The following is a 26,553-nucleotide window of genomic DNA, read 5'->3' on the forward strand; positions in this document are numbered from 1 at the left end:
TCCAGTGTCCAGATTGTTTTTTGTCTGAGAAAAGTGCGGTCCCCTGTCAGGAGGGCTTTGTTCATCGAGGAAGAACGAGCTGATTTCTAGAGAGTTGAAAAAAAATGACTTTTCCCGTGGGCAAAGGGGAAAAAAGTACAAACAGGAGGAGGAACAGGAGCTCATCCAGGTGGCGCTCTGAGGCACTTGGTCGCAGGCGTCAGGCTTGGCCGGCCTCGAAGTGATTTCTGCTCAGGGATGGCCCTGCTCCCCTCCTCTGAGTCTCTCAGAGCGGAGCCCAAAGACATCTTCACTTTGAAGACTCACTCTGTAGGCACCAGGGGCCACACACGTTGTCGTCGTCTTCGAGCGTCAGCCTCACGCTTCCTCCCGGCAGGCCCTAGGACGAGAGGCAGGCCCTGCAGAGGGAAAGTCCCGAGCAAAATCTGAACCTGCAGTCTTCCTTCTTAGGGCCCCAGGGTGTTTGTGTGTCAGACCGAAGGGGATGGGTGGAACCAGTTTTGCCTTCCCCTTTCTGACTCTTTTTTTTTTTATTTTTGGATGCATGTCTATTTAAATACATACACACATGTATGTGTATCTTTTTTCTTTCTTTTCTTTTCTTTTTTTTCGGGCAGGTCAAAACAACAAAACTACTTTCTTTCTCATGGGGCTTTCTGTGCATCTCTGGGATGAGGCTGGCTCTGAGCGTTGGGCCCAGCCATGGTGTCACTCGGGGAGCCCTGCCGTCACGTTGTTTCTGAATTGCGTCTGGCTTTGCTTTTGTGTGGTCGTCTCTTTGCCCCCTCTCCTTCTCTCGGTTCTGGGTTTGGGGCCCCCCCATCCTTCCAACCCCGTGTCGGTGACTGGGGACCAGAGAGCCACCCGTACAAAGGGGCAGGAGGTGTTTCTCTCGGACCCCGTTCCCCCTCCCTCACTGACCATCGGCACCGGAGAGGAAGCCCTTGTTGTTCGCGGCTGCTGTTCGCATGTTAGAGGTCCTGCAGACCTGCCCCTTCCAGGGGCTGACGGAATCGGGCGTGCGGTGATTGGCTGGACAGAAAGCATGACTGTTAGCTGATGATTAGCAGTGATGATCACGGTATCCGTATACGGCATTATAGGATACAAAGTGCTTCTGTGTGCCACTTCTTTGGTCTCTGAGTACTGTCTTTGTGTCAGTCTGTCCAGAGCGTTGCTGGGGAGGCTACCCCGTCTACTGTGTAGCGTGCTCTGAGGTCTGTTTGGTGGAGTCAGATGGCTTTGGAAAGCCTTGCTCTGAGACAGTTCACAGAAAAGCTGGCCAGTGGGCGTCTTAGAGGACACAGGCTGCCCTGCCTGAATGCAGTAGCATAACTGAGTGCCTAATCCAGTTGGATCCAACCCATTTTTGGAGAAAATACCCGTAAACGAAGGTTCCCAGCTCCAGGATTGTGAAACAGAGCTAAAATGAAAGCAGCCTACTGCTATAAACCGCAACTCTCAACAGAGTCACATTTGGCTTATGTTTGAGAGGCTGCCAGAGGGTGGTTATGGCCTAGTTTAGTGCCCTTGCTTCTTGGGGCTCCTTGGAAACTCAGCTCTCCTGCTTGTGGAAAGTTCAGTCTCCATGGTCTCCAAACAGAAAAGTGACTGGTAGAGAACCGTTCCAGAGAGATTGAAGTGTAAATGCTGCCTGAAGTATTGGTGACTTGCTGGGGTGTTCTCGACGAAAAGATGAGTTCTCTTTCTTAGGCTGTTGGTGTGTTTGTCTCACAGAGAAATTGAATGACTGTTAAGATGGGTAGCTGGTCTAAGCAAACACCTTTTTATGGGAGGCCGCAAATCTTCCTCGTCCTGTTAAAATGAGGCTTTTGCGTTCCGGTTGTAGGCTGTTCTCTTGAGCCTTTTCATGTGAATTTCTGGAAAAGACGATTCTTTCATTTGTTATGATAATAAAAAACTTACAGATGTGCCAGTGGACGGGGTAGACGGTGCCAGTAACCCGTGGAGCTCTTAGTTTGCCTCCTGGAGATTACTCTTCTCTGGATGATTCGAGGAAGGAATGAGATTAAGCGGATAAATAACTATCTTTCTGTTAACAGCAGTATTGGAGGGGATAAGAGGTTCAGGAAATCTTACAACAGTGGCTTTACAAAAAGCATGCATTTAACCGAATACCTTTTATCTTGGATTTTTTTGGTTGCTTGTTTAAATTTTATGAGCAACATATCTTCCCTCCTAATTACTGTATATTTAATTTTGGTTTGTATACCATAATTAAATATTTGAATTCCACTGTTTCAACCAAGCCCCACTATTATGAAGGGGAGAATATGCCAGAAACCCACCAGTATTAGCTTATAGCAGCCAACTGTATTCTGGGTTTTAAACTTTATAGTAGACCAGGCACCCCTGAACAATTGAGAGTTGACCCAGTATTTCTACATACACGTTTGTCACATCCGTTTGCCTCTTGGCCTGTGCTGACCTGAGATGGTCTTGTAGTCTCCCTTGATTTAATTTAGGTTGCCTGAAAAGTATCTGAAAGGGGAACATAGAAAATATTCCTGTGAGCTTTTCAGCTTTTAGATACATTTATTTTCCTCCAAATTATTTATTTTTTTGGTTAGTCTCCCTTTTCATGGCATTTTTGCCAATGGAAATTTCTCTAGGAGCTATTATGCAATCGTAGCAGCTGTTTATAACCTGGTTTGGGAAATTAATGAACTTGCATGATCTTGTGGTCAGTTAAGAATGCCTTAAGCAACTCATAGAGTAAAGGATTTCTGACATTGCTATGGACCTTAACTCTTTAATCAACTCCTTTGTGTTTTATTGCCCACACTCCCCCACTGAAGTCTCAATTTCAAGTACAAAATTGTACTTGGAGTGGATAAAGAACATGGATTTCTATTTAGAAGAGCGATAGTGTTTTTTTTTTTAACCTCCTGGAAAAAGCATCTCATAACTTATTTCTCTATTTGAGAAGGCATGGAGGCAGGGCCTATATTTCATTTTAAAATAGTATTTGGAAAAAATGCTAAAAAATAACACTTAAGTTCCAAGGTCAAGGAAGGTCAATCTGCTCTTAGTCTAATGGAATATTTTTTCTTATGACCAAAATATTTTGCCAAATTGGGCCTTTTGAAATCATCTCGTTGGCCTGAGTGGGAATAGGGAGTTGGGCCTGACACTGCTGCGATTTCTTCATCCCTTCGTTGAGTCTTCTACGTCAGCCAGTAATTCTGTAAGAGCATGTGTGATTCTCCACTTTTGGATTTCCGGCTCTGGGAATCTCAAGGCCCCAAACACTGCTGTCTCCCTCTGACAGATATGAGCCGCATGCCACCGAAACTCTGTCCTAGGGCCCTGTAACACAAAACAACACAGTGGCAGTGGGCCCGTGGACTGCAGCCCCGTGGGGAGCCCTTCCCCACAGTAAACCCATGCACTTCTGTCTCCGCTGGCCTTTCCCTTCTTCCATCCCTCCTGCAGGTCTGATTAGTAGTCCGTCCTCACTAAGAGGGTTTTCACAGTTGTCTTTTCCCAATTCCTCCTCCCCTGCCCTCTTCCTACCTCCTTTACCTCCAGGTAAGCTCGGGGGCCAGGACTCTTTTGAGAGCGTGGAGAGCTACGATAGTTGTGACCGCCTCACCCAGTCCTGGAGCAGCCAGTCATCTTTCAACAGCCTGCAGCGCGTCCCCTCCTATGACAGCTTCGACTCCGAGGACTATCCAGCCGCCCTGCCCAGCCACAAGCCCAAGGGCACCTTCAAGGACTATGTGCGTGACCGTGCTGACCTCAACAAGGACAAGCCTGTCATTCCTGCTGCCGCCCTGGCTGGCTACACAGGTAGGCGCCCTGCCCCTGCCTCAGCAGCCTCTGTGTGCTTGTCGCCATGGGGGGCTCCGTAGAAGGCACCCGGCGCAGATTCCCAGAGACGGAGGTCAGCCTCTTTCTTTTTTGGAAGAGTGGGGAGAAGAAGACTCTAGGAGGTCTGGTCAGTCTCTCACACCACTCTGTGTGTGAATGGCCATTGATTTTTGGAAGTAAACAGTATCATTCTATCCCAGGGGATCATTTCCAAGAGCGGTAGGAAGAACTCCTCTCTCAAGGGTATCATTGAATGGCTTACACTCTAGATTCTTCTGTAGTAGAGCTCTCGTTAGGCTAGCTGTTCAAATGCGAAACGTGTTCTTAGTCACCCTATGCTCTGCTCAGCTCCTGGCCTCCATAGGAAACCTTTTTTTTTTTTTTTTCCTTCTCGTTTAGCTTTATTATTGATTTTCTTCTAGGAGAAGTTCTAGTAGTGGTGAATGAAGAAAGAGCACAGGGAAAGGAGGATATATGTTGAGAGCTCAGGCTTTGATTGAGAATCTGGTAATAAAACAATTCATTGTCTGAATGAATTGTTAGCTTGGGTGCTGCCTAACCTTGGAGACATGTGAAAAGTGTATCTGAGAGATATCCAAGGAGCATTCATGGGTTAACTATCAGATCCTTTCTGTAGGATTGTAGTGTTTTCTAAGAATTAGAAATTGTGTTGTGAGTGGAGCTTATTTTAAGCTTTGATTACTCAGCTGTGGTGTAGCCACTATTCTCTTCTAATTGACTCCACCCTGGACAGGGTGACACATGGGGACCCTTTGAGTGGATGGAGGCAAACAGTCCTCCCTGTGTTTCCAGGGAGGTACCTGTCTGATCTTAAGAGTGTGCTCGATCCTTATTCTTGTGTCAGGGAAGTCTCAGGGTTTTCCTAGGAAAGCCAGCTGACCTTTGAGAACAACTCGAAGGCTTGGAGAAATCACTCCTTCAAAGGTCAGGAGTGTGCCCTTTATGCTGCATCCCACCTAGCTCCTAGGGCAGAGCATTGCATGAAGAGGTGCTCAGGAATTATGTCTGTGTTTTGAGGAAGCAACAAGGTCTCTATAGAGAGTCAGGACCCGGAGAGGCACGTAAAGGTCCCTCTTCTTTCTCCTGGAACCTCCCATAGTCTTTGCTTGAATGTCACTAGTGTGTGGGAATGTGCTGCTTCTTCAGGGAATCCTCTCCCATCTCTGGACAGCAGACTGTTAGAGAGGTCGCTCTTTTGCATTCAGGACATCTGGAATGAGGAAGAGCATTATTCAGTCTCTTTCAAGTTGTGCGAGAGTCCTGGCTCCCATAGCTTTAACTCCTAGGTATTTTCAGCCCTGGACTCTAGTTGGATACTGATGAAGGAGGGGAGAAGTGCAGCCTAATCAAGGGGAGAAAGGAAAGGCCAAGGAACCTGCAGCATGACTGTGCGGGCTTTGCGGGTGGCGGGGTCTCTAACTGGTTGCGCTTCCTCTGTTCTCGTGGTGCTCTGCCTATTGCCGAGGGTAAAGGCCAGCTCGTCTGCAGCTTCCACTGGCTCCTCAAATTGCTTTGTCCTTATTGGAAGTATTTCTGTATCTCTCTGGCATCTTCTCCCCTAAAACCACCAGCATCCACGATCATCGGTCTTCTCCCATGGCATCATTCTCTCTTAGCTAGGGACATCATAATGAAAAGTTTGCTACTAGGGCGGTTTTGTGGATAACGAGACTGAATAAACTGACTTTATGTTCTAAAGTCTGGGTTATGGCCAAAGAAAGCCTTATGGTTGAGGTCAACCTTGATGGGATAAGATTCTGGTAAGGATTCCTGGCTACACTGCAAAAGATCTAGAAGTTTCTGAGAAGGGTAAAAGCCTGATCTCCATCTTAGATAGAAACCCCTCTGACAGCGCAACGTGTATTAGTTACTGCATTTTCTTTTTTTTTTTTTTTAAAGATTTTATTTATTTATCTGACAGAGATAGAGACAGCCAGCGAGAGAGGGAACACAAGCAGGGGGAGTGGGAGAGGAAGAAGCAGGCTCATAGCGGAAGAGCCTGATGTGGGGCTCGATCCCATAACGCCGGGATCACGCCCTGAGCCGAAGGCAGACGCTTAACCGCTGTGCCACCCAGGCGCCCCTGTTACTGCATTTTCTATGTGGGAGAAGCCTGCAGAGCTACCAGCTACAAGGGCAACTTAAAGTGTTTTGACTTAGATGATCTTAGTACCTTGAAAGAATTGTCTGAGAGTTGGGAAATGTTTCCAGTGTCCAGTTTCAGGGCAAGACAGAAAGGGATGAATCGGAAATTCTAAGAACTAGGAATGAATGTGAAATACATATTAGAGACATGAACTGCCATCAAGCTAGCCAACACCAGTGTGCTGCCTGAGAGCCTTCTCTGCCAATCTAGACTCAGAACCAAACAGATAAAAGCCTCAGAAAGTTCTTTCAGCACAAATACAGGTATGTCCTGGAGGTCTGAGCTATGGAGGATGTCACCTCTTATCTGGATGGGTTGTTTTTAAAAGGTGCTCTCGTTTCCTCCCTCCCTCCCTCCCTCCCTCCCTCCCTCCCTCCCTCCCTCCCTCCCTCTGTGTCTCTCTGTCTCTCTTTCTCTCTCTAAGGGAATAAAACATTCAGTGAGTGGAAGAAAAGGATAGGTGACTCAGAGGCCTCGAAGACTAAAGTAGTCCCTTGAATTAAAAAGCACATTTTAAGCATCTCACCATTCAGTGTTGCTCTCTGACCCTGGGGATGTAACTTTTCACACTGTCTCAGATGGTGGTAAGAACAATAGCCCAGAAAACAGAAGTCCCCTGGGCACTCCCCCTCCCGCCCCCCAGCTCTGGCACACTGTGTGATTTTAGGCAAATTTACCTTGTACCCTTTTCTACTTTTAGTGAAGTGGAAGTGTTCGTCCTTATCTTGGTGGTGGGAGATCTGTGAAGATGTAATTTAAATCAATTAATTAAACAAATGAGTGCTAGACATTGTACCAGACATGGGGTGCGGGGAGCTCAGTTATGACAAATCCATTGTTTCAGCAAATGTTTCTGAGCACATGTTGAGTGCAGATAAGAGCCAGTGGCCCTCGGGGGTTCATTATCTTGTCGAATTCAAGATATTATAATTGTCCTTAGACTTGGACTGGATTTTCTTCATGCTGTGGTCTGAATGAAGGTCAGGATTTGTGAGGCACATGGGGGGCAGCCCAAATTTTGGTGACGTTTTCCCTGGGCTCAGTGCCTGGTGAACATCTGTCCACACTGCAGACTCATTCTACATGGCAGTTCCCTTGCCTTTACACACCCATTGTGGTCCCTTATTCCAGGTACATCCACGGGAGGGGGGTAGGGATAGAACATCCCTATGCAGCCCCCTCCCCCGGCCCGGGAGCAGGCGGTGCCTGGGGTTCCTAGAAATGGGGCTCTGACCTTACACAAACATGTTAAGATGAGCTGAAGTTTGGAAAAGTGTTTTGGAAGGTGGAAAGCATTGTATGCGTGTTGGCAAGCTTTTTGCTCGTAAAAATCAGACCTATTTTCTATCTGAAGTTCTGCCTCCTTTCTGTTCCTTCTTAAAATCCAAATACTCCAGAGTCTATGTGGTCACGTGGTAGGAGCAGTTGTACCTTTATGTCACCATGACTCGGCCTGAAGTGCAGTGTGTAGGCATGGATCCTTCGAGCTGGGAAGACAGTCATTTCCCTGCCATTACACATGGGGGGCCTTTGTCTATATCACCTTCAAAGGAATACATTTCACTTCTTCATATGATGTCTTAGTTACTGCACTGTACGTGTGGAAATCAGTTAGAAACCGAATTTTCACATTCTCTTGCACGGTTACATTCTTCCTCCGAAGATAAGAAAATTGCATCAACCTTCACTGGGCTCCCATGGCAACTTGTTAAATTAGGTCAAGATGTGGGGGCAGATAACATGGCTTGAAAGCCTGCCTGTGAGCTGAGTTAAGAATACATCAAATGCAATGCTGGCTTCCGCCAAAATGTACCTTCTTACCTTACTGTGAACTGCTTACGGTTATCAAACTGATAGAATCAGAAAGCTCCATTTTCTCTTGTTTGAAGATACATTATGAACCCCATCTAATTACAAAACAATCCGAGAGAAGTGGCCCAGTGTTTTCTATCTATTTAATAGAGCTAAGCAAAATGCTTTCCAGATCCCTGAAAAATGTAGGGATCGCTGATTTTTTTTCCCCAACCACAGTAACTGTAAAAGAATATACTGTATTGTCAACTAGTATTCTCTCCTCTTCCAGCCCCATTTTATGGATGATGAAACTGAGGCACAAAAAAGTGACTTATTCAAGACCAGATAATTGCCATGTGCACAGAAGTAGCTCTTGAATGGAATCTTAAGTGCCAGGTGTCTCACTCTATGTTAAGGAATGAGAATACTCTTTGCTTATCTCAGTTGCTTTCGTACAGTAGATTAGGGGCCTTGCGTCCCGCTTGTTACCAATTAGCACTGTGTGTATATGGGTCAGGGGTGCATAGGACATAGTGCTAGCCTTTGGCTTCAGCCTGGAGTTACTGGCCTATAAGTCACCTTCATCAAACTTCATTCCAGATTGCCAGACAGAGAAGGCACTGCCACAGATAAGGCATCTGTTCCTAGCACTTCTGCAACTGTTCCTGAGCCAGCCTGGTAGTAATGCTATTGTTCTCCCGCGCCCGGGCATGTCCCCACCCACAGCTGCAAAATCGTGAATGAGGTGGCTAGGGTCTCTTTTTCATCCTGAAGCCTGAAAAAGGCTAAACTCAAAGCCACTCATTAACTGTCACAAAATTATGTCTTCTAGTGCTGTGCAGATTTGTGAAAATACAGTCCCTCATTTTCCTTATGGCTAAATTTGGGACTACGTGGCATTCAACTTCCAAATACTTTTGCATAAAACATCACAAAATAAATAAATAAATAAATAAATAAATAAAGAGATTGCTGGGGCGCCTGGGTGGCACAGCGGTTAAGTGTCTGCCTTCGGCTCAGGGAGTGATCCTGGCGATCTGGGATCGAGCCCCACATCAGGCTCTTCTGCTATGAGCCTGCTTCTTCCTCTCCCACTCCCCCTGCTTGTGTTCCCTCTCTCGCTGGCTGTCTCTATCTCTGTCGAATAAATAAATAAAATCTTTAAAAAAAAAAAAAGAGATTGCTAGTCTTATAGAAAGAGAGGCCCCACGCATTCCCTGTAGGTCCTCTCAAATTGCTTCTGGACTGAAAGAAATCTTCCTGCCATGTCATAGGTGGCTGTAGAGCCAGTCTCCAGTCACCCAGTATGAAAGTCCCTAGGCCAAGCCCAGAACCTTGGAGTTCTGGCTCGTAGTTAAGTTTTAGGGTTCAGTAACCTAGAGCTGCTGCTAAAACATGTTTTTGAAAATAAACAACTTCATTGCAAAGGAAGTGCTTCAAAGCCCTTCAATTCAGAATGAAACCTGATATTTGACAGTGTTACCTGAAATCACAGTTTTCTGTAGGAAAACGGGATTGCAAAATAATCTCAAGGTACTCAGGGACAAATAACAACTGAGGAAGCTTTTGGTACGAGCCTCCGTTACTGATCAGGAAAGGGGAGAGGGGTCACAAAGCAATTCATAGTGTAGTGTGAATTTGTGCAGAGGAGTTCTAGAATTCTAAACCCAGGTGGGTATGTTATTAGGAACAGCATAGAACTTTTTCACTTGGGGGCGAGGCGGGGGATGATGATCCAATCCAAGTTGTTCTGGAATGTAGTGTCTGTGTAAGTGCTATCAGTATAAGACAGTGTGAATTGAAGAAGAAACAACTCGTTGACAGGAGTATAGAACTCTGGTCCCTGTCTGGGGCAGGAGCTGTCTTTGCCAGGGGCCCTGAGGTTCTTGGGGCAGGCAAAGCTGGAGTTGGCCCCCAGGCTTGCAGGGGGCCGCCGCCGTCTCACTGTAGAGCATCCTTGGTCAGCGCCTGGTTGGAAAAGAGGAAAAGAGCTTAGAGATGAGAAAGGCGGCAGCAGAGAGTGTCTCCCCTTTCTGGCTCAGAGACCCTGTGATTAGCAGGTTGTGGGAAGCCAGGCAGACCCCCCTTGGCCTAAATGGGACCTTGCTGCCAGCCAGCATCTTGGAAGCTGGGCGGGATTCCCATTCCCTGTGCTGTGTTTGGCGGTGGGTCCCGGAGGGGGTGGTGCGTGGAATGGTTTGGGGGCATCTCCCTGGAGTAATGGGTTAATGTACTGCTCAGTTATGAGACTGATGGGAAAATACTTGGGAGCATGGGGGAGGGAAACCCTTGGGAAATTTGAACTGGATGAGAGGAGAAGTCCCTTTCTGTGGTCCACAGAGCACTTTCACTGTTCTGCCTCCTGATTGGCTTTGTGACCGTTCTCAGTCATCTTCCAGGAGTAGAAAAAGATCACAAGGCAGCAGGATTCGGCCTCCCTGTTAATTTTTTTTTTCTAAATGTCTTTTAAAAAATGTGGAAAGGGAGGTTCCCCATTTCCGCCAGTTGTTTATGAACGCCCCAACTGACTGAACCACCTCCTTGTCTTGATTCAGTTACAGAAATACCTTGCAAGCCGTCTCTGCCCATTTTTACTTCACAAAATGTGCTTCGGTCCCTGGTGCTGTTCCCAGCCATCCGAGGCCGAGCGGGTGCGTGGATTTGGGATGGCAGAAAACTCGCATGGTGACCCCTCTCTTCTGGGGACAGCCCCCTTGTCTGTTTTGGAGGCATCCCGAAGTCTCACATTTGTGGGTCACTGTTTCTTTAACAAAATCTAACTACATATGATGGAATTGGGTGGTGACGGTTCTGGAATTCGGCTCTGTCTCCAGTTTGAGGCTCCACCTTTTTTGTCTTTGAAGTAAAATGTTTTCACTGAGCGATTTTCAGCCCGGGTGCTGCTGAGGCCTCCGTACCTTGTTGCCCTTAACCAACAGGCCTTGGAAACTCCCTGTAGCTTCTGTTGGGAAAGGCCCTGCCAGATGTCCCAGATATCCCTGCTGTTGCCCCTTGGCATCTTTCTCTTTTCCTTGGATGGCCTTCACTGCTCTGGAGCACGAGCAGTGCACTCCCTGGGTCCTCGGCATGGAGACTCCGTTCCAGGGAAGCTGTTCCTCTCTCCGTCCTCCCCATGGCAGCTTTCATGTGCCGCCTGCTGGTTGGAAGGTCTGTCCCTTGGGACTGCCTTCTCTTGTCAGTCCCCGTCAAACACCCCAGAGGGAGGCCTTGTCAGGCTGTGTAAGCCCTGCATATGCTTCCCATAGGCGTGAAGAGCCGGACTCGGGAGCCAGTCAGCCCGCGCGTGGCCGGCTTTGCCTCGGACCATGTGTGACCTCAGGCAAGCTAATGACATCACTGTGCCTCAGGATTCTCGTCTACAAGATGCTTGTAATAATAGTTACTGTCTCAGAGGGTTGCTGTGACAATGGAAGACGTAGCTCGTGGAAACACCCAGAACCCTTGCTAGGTCCATAGCGAGTACCACTGTTCCATATTATCCTCCAACCTCTGGCTTTCCAATATGATTCTTCATTTTTAAAAGATTTTATTTATTTATTTATTTGAGAGAGAGAGCGTGCACACAAGGGGAGAGGGGCAGAGGCAGAGGGAGAAGCAGGCTCCCCACTGAGTAGGGAGTGCTATGCGGGGCTCGATCCCAGGACCCCGGGATCATGACCCAAGCCAAAGGCAGATGTTTAACCGACTGGGTCACCCAGGTACCCCTCCAGTATATCCTATATTTATATTCCTTGAGGTCAGGGGACAGTGTATTTTATTTAGAGTTCCAGTAATCGGTGGCAGTGACTTAGGGCAAAGAAGATATTTAATATCCGATCAGGTCATTTCTGCTATTCAGCTCACCGCACATGTGTGTTCAGCTCCTACAGCTCCCTAGTCTCTTTCGTGTACATTACCTTCTCTTTTTTTAACTGTCACTGACAACCACATGAGGTAGCTTTGGTTATTCTTATTGTGCAAATGAGGGAATCATGGTTCAGACCGGGAAAGAGGTCTAGCCCGAAGTCACCCAGAAAACCATTAAGAAGATGCCTTTCGAAGTTTTTCACAATATCAGACAATTAGTGGGAAAATAGTCACTTGTTTAGTGTGTTGTTTGGGGTCTGCTAAGACGCAGATGGCAAGACCCGATTGGAGTCGCAAGACATGTATTGGGGTGGGAGGGAGATCTCTGAAGGACAAAGTGGGGGATGGCCAGGGAAGGCGGGGGAGGGGGAGCCTTTCGACCATGCTGCAGGTCTGTCACCTGGAAAAGGGGAGAGGGAAGGGAAGGAGGATCTGGGTGGGGAAGAGCCTCCATCTGCAGCTCAGTTCCAAGAAAGGTTTGGCCAGACTCCTGGGGAACCGTCAGGTCAACGCTGCCCAGTGCAGGAGCTCGCGTCCCCTCCTCCTGCAGCGGGAGGTCTCAGTCGCCCCTTGTCATGGCTGCCGCTGCTCAGGTGACCACAGCACATCACACCTGACTGATGGAGGTGCGTTGTCAGATAGGCCAGCACGGTTTTTCTGTCTGGCTGGTTGTACGGCATGGCTCGAGCCCCTGGTCCCGATGGTCTCAGTGGCCCGCAGTAGGCTTCAGAGCTCCGTGCACATTGTTGACTGTAACAAAGCAAATGACATTGTCTTCTGTGTGACTCACCTCTCCCTGAGAATCACAAGAGTGAAAGTTCTCCTAAGGTGAGTGAATGTGAAAGTTTGAACTTTGACGGGAGGCCGGGAGGCTCTTCGCTGGAGAGGTGCTCGCGGGGCGCAGCCCTGTGGAGGTGTTTGACATTCAGAGCCGAAGTGGGCGCAGTTCTTCTGAAGGCCCCTCAAGGCCAGGTTCTCGGTCCTTTCTTCTTTAAAAGCCAGGCGTAGGTAGGACACTCTCAGCTCTTCACACGACGGTGGAACGAAGCGTGTTTCTTCTGCTGCCTCTTGCTGCTGTTCACGTTCTGTTGGTCATCCAGTCCAATCTGGCTGCCACGCCTTACATTGGAGGGGCTGCTCAGAAATTATTTTCTGGATGAAGGCTTGAGAAAGCTTCAGGGCGCCGATGACTTGGCATGTAGCTCACCTTCCCAGGCCTTCTAACAGCCTTTGCTAGTCGCGTCTCTCATCCTTGATATGCGGGGGCAACTCTACTGCCAGGATGAAATAAATTCCAGAGACTGCACTCCGCCCACGAAATGTGAGCTTCACGCTCCTCAAATTCATCTTTCTAATCCTAATCAGCCAACCTATCTTTCTTCCTGTTACTTCGATACATCATAGGGAGGCATTGTCTTTAGATACTTGCATTGGTTCGAAAAAGCATTTCTTTGGTTTCTAACAAAATTCTCACCCCCTACCCTCAAATCCAAACCTAACCCTTTCTGGTGACTTCTTAAAACAGTCAGTTACCTAGAAGACATCAGAAGGAAAAGCTCTAAAGAACCCACTTCCTGACTTGAGCTTCCCCAGCTCTCTGTCCGAGTCTGTGTCTGAGTGGTAGGTTGACTATGGTTAGACAGAGCCCTTGGGTTTGGAGGGAGGAGGTGGCTGCATTTGAATACAGGCTGCCCCTTTAAGAGAACACCAGTCTCCTTTCTCCTTCCACCCCCACACAGGTGTACTTGTACATGTGCAGGTGCGGCGACCCCAAGCAAAAACAAGGGCCTTTCCTCCACACGCTAACGCGCGTAACTGTCTTGTTCTCAAGGCCAAGACAGACGGGCTGGGGAGCCTCGCTTAATGTCTGTTCCAGGTGGGGCAGCCTGGCCGAGCCGTGGCCTGCCACCTGGGCTTGTGGCCCGGTCTGTCTTGGACATTGATTAGCCGGAGAAGACTTTCTGCTTTACCTTCAGTTCATGCCCTGGGATCTGTCTCTAGGCCCCAAACTCTAGGCCCAACATTTGCGGCAGTGCTGCTGAATTCCTGGGTCAGCCCTACATAATAATTAGGTGGAGTGTGCTTTGTGAGGAGCATAAATGATTAGGGAGAAAAGCACATTGGGGGAAAGAGGATCTAAGTCTGTCTGTGGCCAAGATTTCCCCAAACCCTAAATGTCTGTGATACTTTCACTTGCAAAGCAGTTTGCATCTGTCCTTTTTTGTGCGTACCTACTTTGAATCAGAGCGAGAACTTCACAGACTTATCCCAAACTGAACAAATCCACACTGATTGTTCTCATGCACAGTATTTTTCAGAATGTCACATTGATGTACTTTAACCTTTCTTGTAGCCTGCAACTTTATCCTTTTCCAAAGTTGCTGTGTAAAAGGCCAATTTAATTCTTGGAAGAATAATTGAATTTTATCTAGTGCTTTTGCTATGTTTATTTTTTTAAAATTTCATCCTTTTTGCTTGTCTTTCTTTGAAAAGTCTGCTTTTAAAAATACTTTTTCTGTTGCTTCATTCTTCTGTTCAATCTCACTGTTGTATTTTATATGGTTCCCAGAATGTTCAGCACTGTGGTTGCCTCTGTATATACGTGTGTGTGTATATATTTATATTGATCTATTTTTAATAACAGGGATTCAGTTGACATCTCTATAAACCAGGGAAGAGCAGGGATCACTAGTTCCATTTTAGAGATGGGAAAACTAAAGCCCAGAGAGGTTAAATTAGTTGCGTAAGATCGTGCAGTGAATCAGGGAGGAAGTGGGTGCAAAGTGCTGGGTGCTTGACCTCCCCGCTTGGGGCATTCCTTGGCCATCTATATATTTTTAATTTCTTAGGGTATTGTCTGCTCTCATCTCTCAGTTTTCCACTGCCTGACACGTTTGTTTGTTTTTAATTTTTTTGAAATTCTTTCTCCTTTCTTTTGGTGTAACTTGCCGGGGATGTGGACTTGACATCAAAGGCTGGTTTTACATGATTTGAGAGCTGTTTTCTGACTTGCTTCCGTTGTTAGCTGCTGGCTCTTTCAGCAGTAAATACATGCAAGTCCATGAAGTCATTGTCTGTTATGTTCATGGAGTGTGTTTTCAAGCACCTGTCAGATAGTGTGCTTGTGTGTTGAATTACTAGAACCTATATCCCCAACTGCTGTCCTTGAGTTATCAGCCATTGATATAAGAACTTACTGCTAGAACATGTGGTTCATTGAGCCAAGGCATTGTTGGCTAGTTACGGGATGTACCGCATTTAGATCGTGTTGGAGAGGAGTTCGGGGTGGGGTGGGGGCCAAGGATGGGCATAACTCAGAAGAAGTGGGGGAGATGTACCTACAGACATAACCCCACACCAACATGGCAAGCAGTCTCCACCCTTCCATTTCCTTTAACAATCCTCCCGGTGCCTTGGTGGCCAAACCATGAGCCATTCTTCATCCTCGGGCAGAAGACGTCTGTAGTTTCAGGTTGAGCTTGATCCAGAGGGCAAGAAACTGTCGGGAGCGGGAGGGCAAGACATGGTCAGTATGTTTCCTGTGTGTCATTCAACTTCATTTCATAAGGACTTTGCGGACATAGATTTGGCCATCTTTTGTGAATGATCGTTTAGAAGGGGGTTGACAGGAAGGGTGTGATCCCTGTTAGACTCCGGGGTCACCCCCGTACCCCCCGTGGCGGGCACCTTTACAGTGGCAGGAGAGGAAGATAGATTTGTGAACAGATGGGTCATTTCTGGATTCGCGTGTTCTGTTTTTGCCATCATCGTTTGGCTGTGGGTAGAGACACCTGGGGGGAAGGGAGGGGCCAGTCAAGGCCCGTTCCTCTGGTTTAGGACCACCTGCCAGATGTGCGCTCTTAGGGCAGAGTCTGCCCTGTTGCAAGGGTGACCAACCATGAGAGTTTCATAGGTTAAAATAAACGTGGTGTCTTGCCCGCACTGAGGTATTTGATTTGACTTTTAGAGTCAAGCTGAAGAGATTAACTTCTCAAAGTAGCAGAAGAATCCCCAAAGGACAGGCGGTGTGGGCGTTTTTATTTTGGGGAACAAGTTGATCCAGCAGCCTGGGAGTCACTCATGTTGATGAGTCCCAGATAGGGCTTAAGAGAGAGAAGCAGCTGGAGTAGACACCTTTCTGCAGAGGACGAGTGTTTCAGCAGCCCAAGCTAGTAAATGTTTATTGAGCACTTGTCCGAAGTACCATTCCTGCCGCCGAGAAAAGAAGGGTCACTAAGACGCAGTCCGTGCGCACCGGGCACTAACAGCTCATTCAGCGGCAAGTCGCTTTTTGATTGTCGGTGTTCGTTGGTGAGGCAGTATCTCCGTTTTGCATTGCACCAGTGAAAAAACACCATCTCTGCCCTGAGAGCTTCGATTCTAGTGATGAGAGATGGGCATGGAGCAGACAGACCGTCAGGCTTGGTGTCCGTGGGAGCAAACCCATGTTAGAAGGCTACCAGAGAGCACGACTGCCCCGTGCTGACCTCTGTGTGCATGGAAATCAGCTCTCATATGTTAGCCTCACGCTGGGGCACTGATGACGGGGTGAGGACCTGCAGTTGAAATGAAAAGGAAAAACTGTAGTCCAGCCCTGCAACCCGTTCCCCAGCATTGAGTCCGTGGCCATGGACTAGAAAATGAGAAGCTACGGACAGATTGCCAAATGGAAAGGATGAGTCCCAGGAGAATCTTACTACAATTTTGTCCTCGGTCCATTGCTGTGTATTGAACTTGTTCCCTTAGACTCAGAGTAAGGGAATACTGACAAGCACAGCAGCAAAGCAACAGGGGATTTTTAATAACCAGCCCCCATCAAGAGAGATGGTGGGCCTTCCAGTTCCTAGACAAGGAGAGGGGACTTCAAACATCCCCCAGAGGAGTAGGAATTTACTTGAAGCTTTGCCTTAAAAAAAAAAAAAATGAGACTGACACCTTGGATCTCAAGTGCCTTGAGGGTCCCCACCTGATACTTCTGCTTTTAGGGTTCCATCACGTTCTTCAAATCAGGACTGTCAGTGTTGTACTAAGAACTTTCCTGTTACCCAAAAGCTGAGAAGAACAAAGCAGTCAGAGGAAATCCCCCGGCTACAGCCAGCGAGGGAACTGGAGGGAGCAGTCAGCAGGGGTGTGCAGGCCCAGCCAGTGTGTGTATGTGTGTATGTGTGTGTGTGTGTGGGTCTGTGGGTCTGTGGGGTGCCCTCCCTCCTTCACTTCTTTGGAGAGAGACTCCCTTCTAACAGGGACCCCTCTGTTGTTGTGGCCGAGAGTTTCTACTTGAGAAGCATAGTTTCCCAGTGATGCCACCGGATTCCTGATGTGTGACACCCGGGGCAGCATGGTGAAGGACGCCGTTGACTGCCTTGGGGCCCCCAGACAGGGACACCATTGTGAGTCACATCGAGTGTGTGAACTCCCCCTTCCCATGACTGGCACTATTCTTAGTACCATTCTCTGCTCCCTGGGACAAAGGTCACTGGGAGCACCGTCCAGTTGGGTGGGTGGATGGGGCTGGGCCCAGGGTGAGAGGACGTACAGGGAGAGTGAGGAAGAGGCTTTACAATTTTAGGATATGTTGGAGCAAGGGTGAGGGCTGGAGGAGCCCTGCGGCCCCAGGGGTTTGGGCAGAGCTACACTAAGCAATCCAGAAATGTCCTCTGGGAGAGTCTGTAACTGGGAGTGCTAGCCTCATGTCTGGGTTTCAGCAAGTCTGGGGCCTAAGAAGTTCCCATGGGCCGAGATGTGAATGTGATTGGCAGGGTCTCCAGAGTGCATTGCAATCCTAGGGCTACCTCCCAGTTGCGTGCTTCCATCAGAGGCCCTGATATCCCTTCCCAGACCTGCCATGAACGTGACCCTGATTGTGGAAGCAAGCTCCCGTGTAGGATCGTCCACGAGTCCAGCCAGAGAATGGACCTACCCTCGACCCAGAACGCTTGCCCAGACCCGGTGTTTCCAGCTGGGAGAATAAATAATTCCATGTCCTTCCTAGTTACGGCTCCCCACCGCTAAAAGGGCAGTTTAAGAGTCAGCAAAAAGGAGGAATCTTGGCGGGGGGGATCTTATGGATCCCTGTTATTTGGTACCACATACGCGCTTTCGGAAGGCTGAACAGCTACTTTAGGAATCCATGGCAGGAGCCCTGTGTGTGCCTGTCAGCACTGGGTGGGCTTACAGGATCTTTCTTCCAGAATCGGGGGAAGGAGACTGGAGCTGACGTCACCCTATATTGACTTTCTTGTTGTGAAGCCCCAGAGACATTTCTCCCTATTCAAGTGCCTACACTTTCGTTAGGCATCTGTTTTCCCTATTTACGCTGTCTCTTGCCTTTGGTTTAAAGAGTAAAAAGAACTTGAGCAGTACTTCACCCATGACCTGGGCTCCTAGTTTCCAAATTTCACAGTGTTATGTTCCCTATGAACAAAGGAAACTTCACAAATGAGAATAAAGCCAAACCCGCAGACAAGGATTTACCCTATCCCCCCTCCCCCCACACCCCGGCCATACAGACAGCAGGGGCTGGTGCAGGCAGATAGGACTTGTACTTCTGACATTTCAGTTCCGGAAATGGCACTGGGCAGGGCAAACAGCAGGAATAATTCTGTCTGACATCCCTGCCTCTGTGAGCTCGTTCCAGCGACAGGACTCCCCCTGAAACTCCCCCTTTTGCACTTTCTGGCTGCCCCATCCCAAGGGCAAGGGACTGGGCTGTGTTCTTGGGCCTTTCTCTTTGGGACCTGAAACGTGCCTGCTGCTCCCTGCCAGTGACTAGGACTTGCCTGGGTAGAAGGATCCCAATATGTCCTTCCTTCCCCTTCCTCAGCTTGATGGGACTAGCCCTCCACTCCCCAACGGGATATGAAGATGAAAAGTGGGAAAGAGGTTTGCAGGTAAATAGTGGGAGGAGGAAACAGTAAAGTGACATTAGCCTAAAGGCTACCAGGAGGGGTCTGACTCATGGGGATGGACATGTTAGTTGTGGAGGTGAACGCCAAGGTCTCCAGTGGCTGGAGGGTTGGGAGAACCACCGGCCAACCCAGTGTCCTGTGTCTGCTGTGAGAGGTGAGGAAGAGATTTTTTTTTTTTTTTAAAGGCTTGGTCTTTTTATCCCGTGGCTCACCTCAACCAGGCAGGCTGTTCAGATGCCCGCCCCTGGGTTGGTCTTGTCTAAGGACAAAGCAGTACCGAGATGAAGGATCTGGGGGTCAGACCTCCTGGGTACCATTCACGGCCATTTTACTTCTGAATGGCCTTGTGGCGAGGCCAGTGGGCAAGTGACGCAGTACCTCAGAGTTCTCTGTTGTGAAAAGTGGTAAAAGCACATTTGATAATCTTCGTATCTACTCCCTGGAGTAAGAGTAAGTGTAAGGAATAATGAGATGAACAGAAAGCATCATGCACGGTGTCCCATGCATAGTGAGTGCGACAAGCCCCGCTCTGGTTTGCATTTTTCTTCATCCGAGACTCCTCTCTCTGGGTTATGCCTCCCGTCTGTGGGCTTGGCCCCGGGGGACGACTGCAGACTCCAGGGCTCATTCACGTAGTTTCCGAGTAGTTGACTTTTCCTTGTTATGTCTCTCTTCAAAAGAGTACGAAGACAATGCTCTTGGGTGTGTAGTCACTTCGCACAGCTTCCGGAAGCCTGTTCTTTCGCAAGGTTGTTACAGCTGCTGTTTCTGAATTTCTTGGCTACCAGAAATTCCATAGCCTTTCCTAATAGCAGTATGTGGACTGATGCCTGCCCATCCAAAATGGCTTCTCCACAGATTCCTCCTATCATGTCCCGTTTCGTCCTGTGAGCCCAGGCAGGCAGTAGTAGCTGGTAACTTGAACTCAACTCCCAAGAAATCTGCAAATGGGTCTGAGTTGTATGCAAAACGGTGTCTTAACAGGAGGGGAAACAGAAGAGGGTAAGGCTTCCCTGGGGTAGCATTCTGGGCTGTGTCTTTGAATGTTCAGTTATTTCGTAGGGTCCACTGAATCATCTTGCGCTGGAGCGTGTGTAAGGTATTTCTCACAGGATGGTTTGAGAGAGCTCAAGATGCATGCTAGAAGGATGAGGTAGAGCCATTTCCTCTTCCGTATTTAGCTTGGCCTGTGCTGAAGAGGACACGGGGAATGGCCCCCAGCAGGCAGTTACTGGGGGATGCGTCCTTTGGCTGCCCAAGGAATATTCAGGTCAGCTGCTGTTGCCCTGGTGCTTGGAGTGTGAAGGCCTGGGCTCTAGACTCAGAGCCCTGGAGCGAAGTCACATCGCTTTTCTGAGCATTTTTCTTTTTCTGCCTTGAAAGCATGGAAACAGTAAGACCAGTTGTGCCTTGCCTATAGAGAGGGCCAGGGAGTGGATTTTAGGAGGAAGCAAAATGATGCATGTGAACATACCTTGTGGAAGTATAAGGTATAACAAGAGATGACCTCTCTAGATCATAAAGAATATTTCTTTTTTTAGATTAAAAAAACTTGTTTCCTATTGAATCTCACTTTACTTTGGATCAGACAGATCTGAAGCTCAGGTTCAGGATTAGAGCCTTCGAAAGTCAAGTTTTCCTGTGTGAGTTAGTGTTCCTGGCCTCCTTCATCTTCCCTCCCCTGTCCAGATGGCTTCTAAGATATGCTGTAAGTGCAGACCCGACAGCAAGCACCACGGACTGTTGGACCCGTATCTGTTTCTCTGGCCACACCCAGAAACGAGATAGGAATCACTGGCAGCATTGTCATATCTGAATAGAAAGTTATCTTAATGGGAAATCTATTAGCATAAATCCTTTAGCATAAGATAAATGGACTATCAGAATATGTCTGGCTTTCCAGAACTAAGATCTTGGCAGCGTTGATGGCTAAGACGAGAATTCTGTGTGTGTGTGTGTGTGTGTGTGTGTGTGTGTGTGTGTGTGTGTAAGTTAGAATATACTGACCCATGAAGAATTTCTGAGACAGCCCTCACCTGACCTCTGAGGATTTCATGGGTGGCAGGTTAATCCCTATAGAGTGATGACGTTCTCCTTTCTTAGTTTGGGTGCGTGCCTGTGACCGAAAGAATGTCTAACTTCTGTGTCCTTCTTAGATGACCCCAGGATAGCGATCCTTGTCACTTACAAATCTGGGGCCAGAGGCTCTCTAATACAGAGAAGCACTTAGGAGCTTTGACTTCAGATGGGAACTGGCAAAGATATTCCTTAGTTAATGTCTTTATTGCTAGTTAAGGCAAAAATAATGACTTAGTTCTTGAAGGCACAAAAGATTATGCCGCCTTAGAGTGTCTCAGAGGATAGATCCAGTAATTTTCTTTCTAGAGTTTGCATTGCAGTAAAAATGGACTGACCTTTAAGTCAAAATAATATTGATAAGACAATAGTATATTGTAAGTGCTTTTTGGGGGGGGGGAGTGGTAGGAAGTTTTTACCTTCAGTCCTTTGGAACTCATAGCACCTCCCCCAGCCTCTGTGCTATGTGCCGCCTTCATCCTCCTGGGGCTGGACGGACTGGAGAGCAGGCAGGAGGAGCGCTGTGTATAATGGGATTCGTTGCTGGCAGAGCCGAGCCTCTGGTGTAATGATTCACAATGGCTTGTGTTTCCAGGCAGTGGACCAATCCAGCTGTGGCAGTTTCTTCTGGAATTACTCACTGATAAATCCTGTCAGTCTTTTATCAGCTGGACAGGAGATGGCTGGGAGTTCAAGCTTTCTGACCCAGATGAGGTAAGAAGGGAGGGACTCGTGAGCGCTGTGTGGAAGGGGGTTGAGAGTGAACTCTGGAAAGTGGTTATGTGGGCCGGGATGACATTTCCTAGGATTCCAGCCCCACCTCTGCCCCTTGGTGCTGGTACAATCTCGAGCCAGTTACATAGCCTGTCTGAGACTGAGTTGCATCCATTAGACAATAGAGGAAATATCTATACCGCCCATTTGTTTTCCAAGATTTCACAGCTACCATACACAAGAAATGTCTGGGACACAGTGGGCCCCTCGTAAATATAGGTTGCCTTTTCTGGAAGGGGTTGGGCAACTCAAGAGGTCTTGGAAGATCAGTACAATCTGTTCACTAATGTATTGCTTTATTCAACAAATGCCTATTGAGTGATTGCTCTGTGCCTTGCCCGAATCTGAGCATGACAGAATTGAAAACACTGAACAAGAGAGACAACATCTCTGGTCTGGCAGACACGAGAGGATAGCACACCCCAGTACAGAAAAAATGCTTCCCTTTGATGAAACGCAAGCTTGATTGGCTCCACTCCCGCGCACTAAATTTCACGCTTGCAAAGCGAGCATAGCCTACCAACAACATAAAGAAAAAGAAGAATCTATGGTGTTGCTTTTCTTTTTTTCCCCCCCAATACTTCAACTCCGTTACATAGAAACACAGGGTCAATGTATTTTCATTTATTTAGAGAATCTTGCCCAGTTCTTGAAATGGGAATTCAGAATAGCTGGGTGCAAGAAAGATTTTCCGTGCACGTGAATCTCTAGCCATCTTCCTTGAACATCATGGGTCAACATGAATGGATATACGGGCATATCAAGGTGTCTACTGGGGTTATCCTCTAGGTTTTTACCCCATCTCTTATTCACTTGTTATTCTTTTAATTTCAGGTGGCCAGGAGATGGGGAAAAAGGAAAAACAAGCCTAAGATGAATTACGAGAAACTGAGCCGTGGCCTACGCTACTATTATGACAAAAACATCATCCACAAGACAGCGGGTAAACGCTACGTGTACCGCTTTGTGTGCGACCTGCAGAGCCTTCTGGGCTACACGCCCGAGGAACTCCACGCCATGCTGGACGTCAAACCCGATGCCGATGAGTGACGGACACCGAAGGGGTCGGGGAAGCTCTGCTGAGACGTGTCGAAGAACAACCATGTTGGTCGGACTCTTAATTTTTAATCGTTATTCTATTTTTAATTTTCCAGAACTCATTTTTTACATTCAGGGGTGGGAGCTAAGTGAGCTGCAGCTACAGTCAATTGTACACAGTTGGAAAAAAAGAGCCAGGACTTGTGGGGTGGGTGGGACGAAAAATTCTTGAGCAAATTTTCAGGAAAGAGAGGGAGAGAAGGGTCTTCTTAGAAGCCTGAAGAATCTGGCTTAAGGGAGGAGGAGACTCACGTGTCCCATTATTTTTTTAAAATCGTCCATGAAAAAAAAAATGTGTCTTGAGTTATAGACCTATTAGCAAAAGAAATTGACACATCAGGAGTCATGAGACCCATGAAAAGGCAATTAATTTGCTTTTGTTTTTAGCTCTGGGAGGGCAAAAAAGAGGGAGGTGGGATAAAACATTTGTTTGGGGAATGCACTAAAAACCAAGGACTATTTACTTTTTACTCGACTTTCGAAGTAAAGATGGACTTCAGTGGGGAGGGGCCCAAACTGTTTTTTGTGTTAAAATTTATTTTATTAAATTTTGTGCCAGTATTTTTTTTTTTCTTAAAAATCGTCTTAAGCTCTAAAGTGGTCTCAGTACCGCGGCGTCACGTAAGTTTGTTTTCGTTTGCCAGCTGAGGATTCTGTCACAGTGCAAGGAAACTGTTTATATAGACCCCACTGGAAATGCAAAGTGCTGTCACTGAGATCGGGGATCCCAAATTCACGTGACTTCTATATGAAGGAAAAAAATCATGCTGATTTGGGTACAAGGGACCTGTGCATGTGAATTTCATCTGTGTTTTAAAAAATGATCACTCCCCTCTTCTTACTTGTCATTAGTGGATTCTTGGGGTTTGGACTTAACGTTGAACTAAGAAGCATTAAGTCTTCGAACTGAATGTATTTTGCGGCCCTGGTTTTGGAGCCAGGAGCACTGTTGAAGTCATAGAAAGGAGATGAAGGGAGGAAGACTGACTTGGTTCTTTATTGGTTCTATACCTATAACATATATGACTTGGAATAAAAGCTGTGTGCATGGGCATTACTCCTCAGGTCTTAGGAAGTAAGTCCTGAATGCATGTCATTCCAAACCAACACTCTACACTTTCTCCTTTATGTCTCATTGTCCCAGCAACCTACATTTATTGCTTTCCCCCACCCTGTTACCCAGTAGAGAGAAACGTCCAGCTTTCCGATTGGTGAGTGAAAGAGCCATGCAGTCATGACCTGAGGTGAAGAGTGTCTGACAAAGCCATATAGACGTCCTGGGTTTTAGGAACAATGGAAGTTAAGGTTGCATAGAAGTAAAATGTGGCTTGGCTGTCTTTGGGAGGAGAAGTGCAAGGCTTTCCTTTGAAGAGTTTCAGCTAGTGGAGTCAGGTGTCAGAGGAGGCCGTGTAGGCAGAGTGAAGAGTGCAGACACTACTCGGCCCGTGCTTGGATTTGTTATCTTGGCACAGGGTAAGCGAAGGTTAATAATTACAGAAGAGACGAATGACTTGAAGGCAAAGGAAACATAAGTAAAGGAGCTTGAGTGAAGAAAATGAGGTGGTCCGTGAGATTTGAATAGATTTCTAGTTCCTCCAAAGTTCAACGACAAACTCACTTGACTGGGGCAGTGTTGAAGGGTGGTCTGCAAAGGTTTGGATCTTTTTTTGGGGTGGGGAGGGTGGGAACAAACACCTAACCAGTGAGGAAAAGTGCCTAATACACTTGCACCCCCCTCCCCCAGATAGATGCCTGATTAAAAGGGATAATGACAGAGGGACAGCTCTCTTGCAGATTTCAGTGGGAGAGGCGAAGGGACATTTAAGGTGGGCTTCTCAGGGCGAGCCCTTCTTGGGCTCTGGCTGAGAGACTGGAAGTACTTACTACCTGCTAGCATATCTTCAAGAAAGTGGATCGTTGACTTCCAGGTCCTCTTGCAGAGCCTGAATTATCAGGAGCTTAGCTCTGTGATTCCTGAGTTTCCTCATACTGATAAATCGGAGTGCCCACTTGGAAAGCAAAGGCAGAGTTGGCCCAGCTGTGTATTCTCACCTTCTTCCAGATGCGGGTGCCTTAATGAAGCTCTCGAAATATTTTAGGAGCTGCTCAGGGAGTGTGAGGCAGAACCTTTGGATTACATTGTTTTCTCTTAGATTATGTGATCTTTGTTGGGCACTGGCAGAGGCGTGTGTATGTGTGTGCGTGCACGTGTGTACGTGTGTGTGCGTGTGTGCGTGCGTGTGCGCGCTTGCAGACGTGCAGAACTGCCGCTAAAATAATACCTGGGTTTTTCAGTGAAGTCTTTCCACATTTCAGTAACGGGCAAGAGTAGAACCAAGGCAGGGCATCGGCCATCGCTTGCTGTTCGCAACCAGGCAGAACGTGACTTTCTCAGTGCATCCAACCTTTCCTCTTGCATTTCTGCTGGGAACTCCCCTCGTGTGAGCGTGTCTAAGTCCTGCAAGAACTCCATAGCAGTTAAGAGAGAAGAAAGTACCTCCTCCTGAGCCCGCTTGTTTGCTAAGACGCCTCTCTCTCTAGGTCCGCCGTTTTCAGCATTTGTAGATAGCACGCTAGTGAAGCCAGCTTTGTGCATCTGGCCAGATGCTTTTTCTCCTTCTGTCCAGAGGCCAGAGACCATCCCAGGAAGAGTGGTGGGTGGTTTATACACTGGAAATGTAGCAGAATTGTTGCATTTATGCTTTTTAAAAACACATGTTAACTTCAGAGGAAGGATGGGCAGATCTGGTGAGCTGATGAAACCCTTATTTTCCTGGAGATGCCTTAACCCATGTTGGTTTTGGCTGTTGGGTTCAGGGTCACTTTTGTTTCCTTCTCCAAGCAGGGGAGGGACTTCCCTACACAGAGCCCTGGTTTTGTGGCTTTGGGGATCGGAGGTAGCATTCAAAGATCCGATGTGCTTTTCCTCACTTTGGAGACGAACACTCTGGGTTTTAGAGCATTAACCTGCCTAATCTTCATGGTGAAAATCACACCTTCTCTGTTCTAGTCATGCTGTGCATGCTGCTTTCTGTTGGGGTCTATATAAATGTGTTGAACTCATATCTACATTCCAAAGAAGTTTCAAGGAACCATAAATATATGTATACATATACATATATAAAGTATATATATTAAAATGAAATTATCTCTATCAGGAATACTGCCTCAGTTACTGACCTTTTTTTAAGAATACTTTTTTTTTAAGCTGAGAAGTATAGGGGTGAAAAAGATGTTATATTGTGTTTGACTATTTTCCAACTTGTATTTTCATATAATTTATATTTTTTAAAAGCTGAACATTTAAAAGCAAGATGAAAAAAGGAAAAGCAGGTGCTTTTTAAAAATCAGAACTGAGGTAGCTTAGAGATGTAGCGATGTAAGTGTCTATGTGTTTTTTTTTTTAAATGCAAAAAAATTTCTTATGGGGGAGTTTTTTGTTTGTTAATTTTAGTAGCTGATGCTGGCACATCATTTTGCTGGAGAGTTTTTTATATACTGTAGCCTGATTTCATATTGTATTTTAAACTGTGTGAGATTAAAAACAAAGAAATTCATTCATAACAATGTGGGTTTGGCTCGATTCTTTCCTGTCTGGTGCATGTGTGAAAAAGCAGGACAGACTCACCAACCAGAGACAAGCTAAGGAAGAAATGTAGTTCGGTCTTGCTGATCTCACATCTCAAGACTAAAGATTTCTTAATAAACTTATAATGAGAATATAGGGAAGTATAATGCTGTGCCCCGATTATTGAATATACGGTGTCATCCTTTGTGGAATGTTCCTGGTCTCGTCACACCGCATTTTGCTCATGTCTGAAGGAACGAAGAGCCACGTGAAGCAAGTTTTTTATGACTCAACAGATAAACATTTCATTTCAACTGGGTGAAGTTCCTGATATTAACACAGAAAGTTGAACAGCTTAGCTGATGCTTTGGACACAAACAGTATTCTGGTTTCTTCTTCTGATACTAATTTTGCTCTGTGCAAATTTGGACCCATCACATTCATCTCCTTCGCCCCAACTCTTTCAC

At 47.1% G+C, this 26,553-nt stretch overlaps 1 protein-coding gene across 7 annotated transcripts in view; it reads left to right on the forward strand.

The window, feature by feature from the left end:
* ETS1 (ETS proto-oncogene 1, transcription factor) overlaps positions 1-26,085 on the forward strand; it is a 128,700-nt gene extending 102,615 nt beyond the window's left edge. For 5 of the 7 annotated variants that reach the window (XM_045783771.2, XM_045783773.2, XM_045783772.2 and 2 more), the window contains 3 exons: positions 3,553-3,813; positions 21,242-21,360; positions 22,255-26,085. In XM_045783771.2, the coding sequence (XP_045639727.2) occupies positions 3,553-3,813; positions 21,242-21,360; positions 22,255-22,470 (596 nt within the window). In that variant the 3' untranslated portion in view covers positions 22,471-26,085. The remainder of the gene's footprint in view (positions 1-3,552; positions 3,814-21,241; positions 21,361-22,254) is intronic. The other 2 variants (XM_087868287.1, XM_087868288.1) reach the window with 1 other exon arrangement.
* Positions 26,086-26,553: the final 468 nt, after the last annotated feature.

This window comes from Ursus americanus, chromosome 16 (genome assembly GCF_024610735.1).
Source record: "Ursus americanus isolate L20-20 chromosome 16, mUrsAme1.1.p, whole genome shotgun sequence".
Taxonomy (NCBI): Eukaryota; Metazoa; Chordata; class Mammalia; order Carnivora; family Ursidae; genus Ursus; species Ursus americanus.